Source organism: Drosophila sulfurigaster, chromosome 3, assembly GCF_023558435.1.
Source record: "Drosophila sulfurigaster albostrigata strain 15112-1811.04 chromosome 3, ASM2355843v2, whole genome shotgun sequence".
In the NCBI taxonomy this organism is placed as follows: Eukaryota; Metazoa; Arthropoda; class Insecta; order Diptera; family Drosophilidae; genus Drosophila; species Drosophila sulfurigaster.
The window spans coordinates 55,891,634-55,895,171 of NC_084883.1; the positions used below are offsets into that span (position 1 = coordinate 55,891,634).

General features: G+C 32.5%; 1 protein-coding gene across 1 annotated transcript; it reads left to right on the forward strand.

Moving 5' to 3' along the window:
• The first annotated feature begins 259 nt into the window (after positions 1–259).
• LOC133840144 (uncharacterized) lies at positions 260–2,719 on the forward strand. Its single transcript, XM_062271807.1, has 4 exons — positions 260–2,110; positions 2,170–2,223; positions 2,278–2,480; positions 2,531–2,719. The coding sequence occupies exons 1-4, from the start codon at positions 1,993–1,995 to the stop codon at positions 2,717–2,719; spliced, it is 564 nt and encodes a 187-aa protein (XP_062127791.1). The 5' UTR covers positions 260–1,992.
• Positions 2,720–3,538: the final 819 nt, after the last annotated feature.

The window sequence follows — 3,538 nt, forward strand, 5'->3', positions numbered from 1 at the left end:
GTAAAAGAAAGTGTTTCAACTGAAATTTAAAACAAAAAGTGCTTAACAAAAGTGTAACGAAGTGTTTAAAATTTAAAGCCAAAATGAGTCTCCAGAGATCAAGCCGGTCTGAGTGTAAACAAATAATAAATGCCCTGAAGGCAAAGAATCGACGCTGTGAGGAGCCTCTGCCAACAGAGGACGTCATCAATGAACCAATAATGAATGCAGGACCTATTTTGGAGCAAAATTTTATGGAAAATGATGGATACTCCACTGACAGCAGTCACCTGTCTGAACCTTCAGAAGACCTCGAGATCAAATCTCTTCGAGATAAATTGTCGAACTGGGCTGTTGCATTTAATATTTCATGCTCGGCTTTAAATGAGCTTCTTAAAATCTTGCGGCATATATCACCTGATTTGCCGTGGGATTCCAGAACTTTAAAAAAAACACCTAAAGACAGTTTTTGTGTCCCAATGAATGGCGGCGAATATATTCATTATGGAATCGCTGATTGTTTGACCGATTTTTTTGAAAACTTTTCTTTTAATGAAAAGGCATTACATATTAATATAAATATTGATGGATTACCTCTCTTTAAAAGTTCCAACATACAGGCATGGCCGATTTTAATAAATGTTGACAGAACTTCCCCTGTATTGCTAGCAGGCGTCTATTGTGGAGAGAGCAAGCCAAAAGATATTAATGAATACCTTAATTTATTTATTTCTGAACTTTCTTCTCTTATTTCTTCTGGTTTTTTATACAAATCCTATCATTTCGAAGTCAAGGTTAGAGCCTTTATTTGCGACTCGCCCGCTAGAGCTTTTGTTCTTGGAAATAAAGGCCATAGCGCCTATTTTGGTTGCCACAAGTGTCATCAACGTGGTGAGAACTTCCAAAGAAGAATAATATATCAACTTCAAGAAAGTTTACCAAGAACAGACGACCAATTTAGAAATAGATCACAAGTCGAACACCATAACATTCTGCTTCCACTTAAAATTGAAGAGCTTCCAATAGACATAGTCCGCCAATTCCCATTCGATTATATGCATACAGTTTGCCTCGGGGTAGTGAAAAGTATGTTGAATGGATGGATAAAAATTAGAAGCCAGAACTACTCCCTAAATAAAGAAAAAATAGATTATTTAAATAACCTGTTCATGTCTTTAAAGACAGATATATGTAAGGAATTTGCCAGAAAACCCAGAAGTATGTTGGATATGGATAGGTGGAAAGCCGTTGAGTTTAGGCAATTCCTACTATATACTGGACCAGTAGTTTTAAAAGGAGTTTTAACTGAAAGCAGATATGAACATTTTATGCAATTAAGCATTGCTATAAGAATTCTGCTCAGTGATGAATATTGCTTAAGTAAAAATGTGTGCGCTAGAGAATTGATTCGTAGCTTTATAAGCAAATTGCCAGAGCTTTATGATGCAACTTTTCTTAAATATAATTTTCATTGTTTATCGCACTTGGCAGATGAATGTATTTTTTACCAATCCAATTTACATTCTTTTAGTGCTTTTAAATATGAAAGTTATTTATGCAATGTAAAGAAAATGGTTAGAAAGGGAACACAAGTTGCTACACAGATATATAATCGTCTTGTAGAGCAGAGTATGAATAGCACGTTAAGAAGAGATTCGAAATCAAAAGTTTTAAAAAGATGTGTGGATGGAGATATTTCCTCAATTCAAAACAAAAGCATATATATGTCCATAAATGCTCCAGACCACGTATACATTGTAGATTCTAGGGTTTTTAAAATTAATAATTTTGTGGAAGAAAACAACGAAGTATTTGTAAAATCAAATGAAATTTTACTTAATGAAGACCTTTTTACGTTACCTCTACAATCAAGACTTTTAGGCATACAATTATCCCAATCATTAGTAATTAGTGACATACCAATAGTTCACAAAGTAGCAGACGTTACACGAAAAGCTATTATTTTTAATCTTTCGACACCAGCGTGCATAATCGTTATCCCTTTAATACATAATGAATGATTTCACTGACCAATTTTTGAGCAATGGCACGCATTCAGCTGAATCAACTTTGGCGAATGAAGTTGCCTATACCCAGCTAACTTCTAGCTATGCGAATCCATCCACATCAAGTAAGTATAGTTATGAAAATCGATCTTTAAACCAAACTAAATAATTTTGCCCTTTTTAGATATGTTGCAGCAGATTTACGACCAACTGCAAAAATTAAACAAAAATGTAGAAGGTATAGAATAATGACTTTTAAATTTACACACAAAACCAAAATATATTTTTATAGATCTTAATGAACGCGTAATTAAATTGGAAGCTGATAACACTATCATTCAAACTCGAATTTTAACGGAAGTGATAGCACAACGAAAGCTTGTTCAAGGAAATAAGCCTCGTATGTTGCTACCACCAAAATCCTTCAATAAAATGGAAGAGATAGAAAAATTTGAAGAGGAATTAAATAATTCAGCAGAATTGTGTGAACAGCTGGTAAGAAAACGCAGTCGTTTCCTTTTTTTTTATATTTCTATTTTTTATAGGATGCTGAAATCAAAAATTACAACATTTCTGATCCTGCCAAATTTTTGCGCACAATGTGGAAGAAAATTTTTTCGGATGAGATTGCTCTTAAGTATTCGTGGAAGGGGACTCACACTAAAAAGTGTGTTCTGAGCATGGCGATAACGACAGCCATGAGAAGTAATAATTTTTGCACTTTAAATATTTGACTTTAATCCATTTTTCCATCCTTTTCCCAAATTAATTTTCTATGTTTTAAAACAACGTTTTTTTTACTCTTTTAAGGTGCTTTTAATCAAAAATTTGCAGTGGATGAAAAACAGTTTTCATCAATTTCCAGCAAATGGTTTCAAACTGCAAATGATAGAATTAAATATTATAACAAAGCTAAAAAACATTTGACTTAGAAAAATTAATAGTTTATATATGGCTTAAAATTTAAGATATAGTTTGTAAGATTTCCATTTTTTTTATAAAATAATACACATATCCATTGAATTTAAGAATTAGTTTGTACGATTTCCATATTTGTTATTTAATAATACACATATATAGAATTTAAGAATTAATATTTAAGATTTTTCCAATTTTCACTATACTTTTTCAGAAAAATAAAAAACAAATATAAAATATAAATTTTATTGATTTAAATTACTTCAAAAAAAATGTTTCAATTATGTGTCTGAAATGAACCTTTTTCGGTGCGATTTAAGTGCCTAAAAATTATACTTTTATGAGTATTTTCGGAGGGTTTTCAATGCTTGATTAGGAGGGTGAAAGCACTTATTTCTGTGTCAAAAAAGAGTCATATTAGACTCAGAAATTGCCCTCTTAAAGTGCGACCGTTTTCACGGAAAAAAACGCTCTTTCCGGACTCTTTTTTGGGCACTTTATGATGTAAAATGCTCATAAAAAACTATCAGAAAACTGTCAGAAATCGCTCAAATTGCTTGCTGGGTAGTTGGATTTCCATCAGTTGGGTTGGCTCCACACACACACACACACACAAACACATGCCTACACACAGT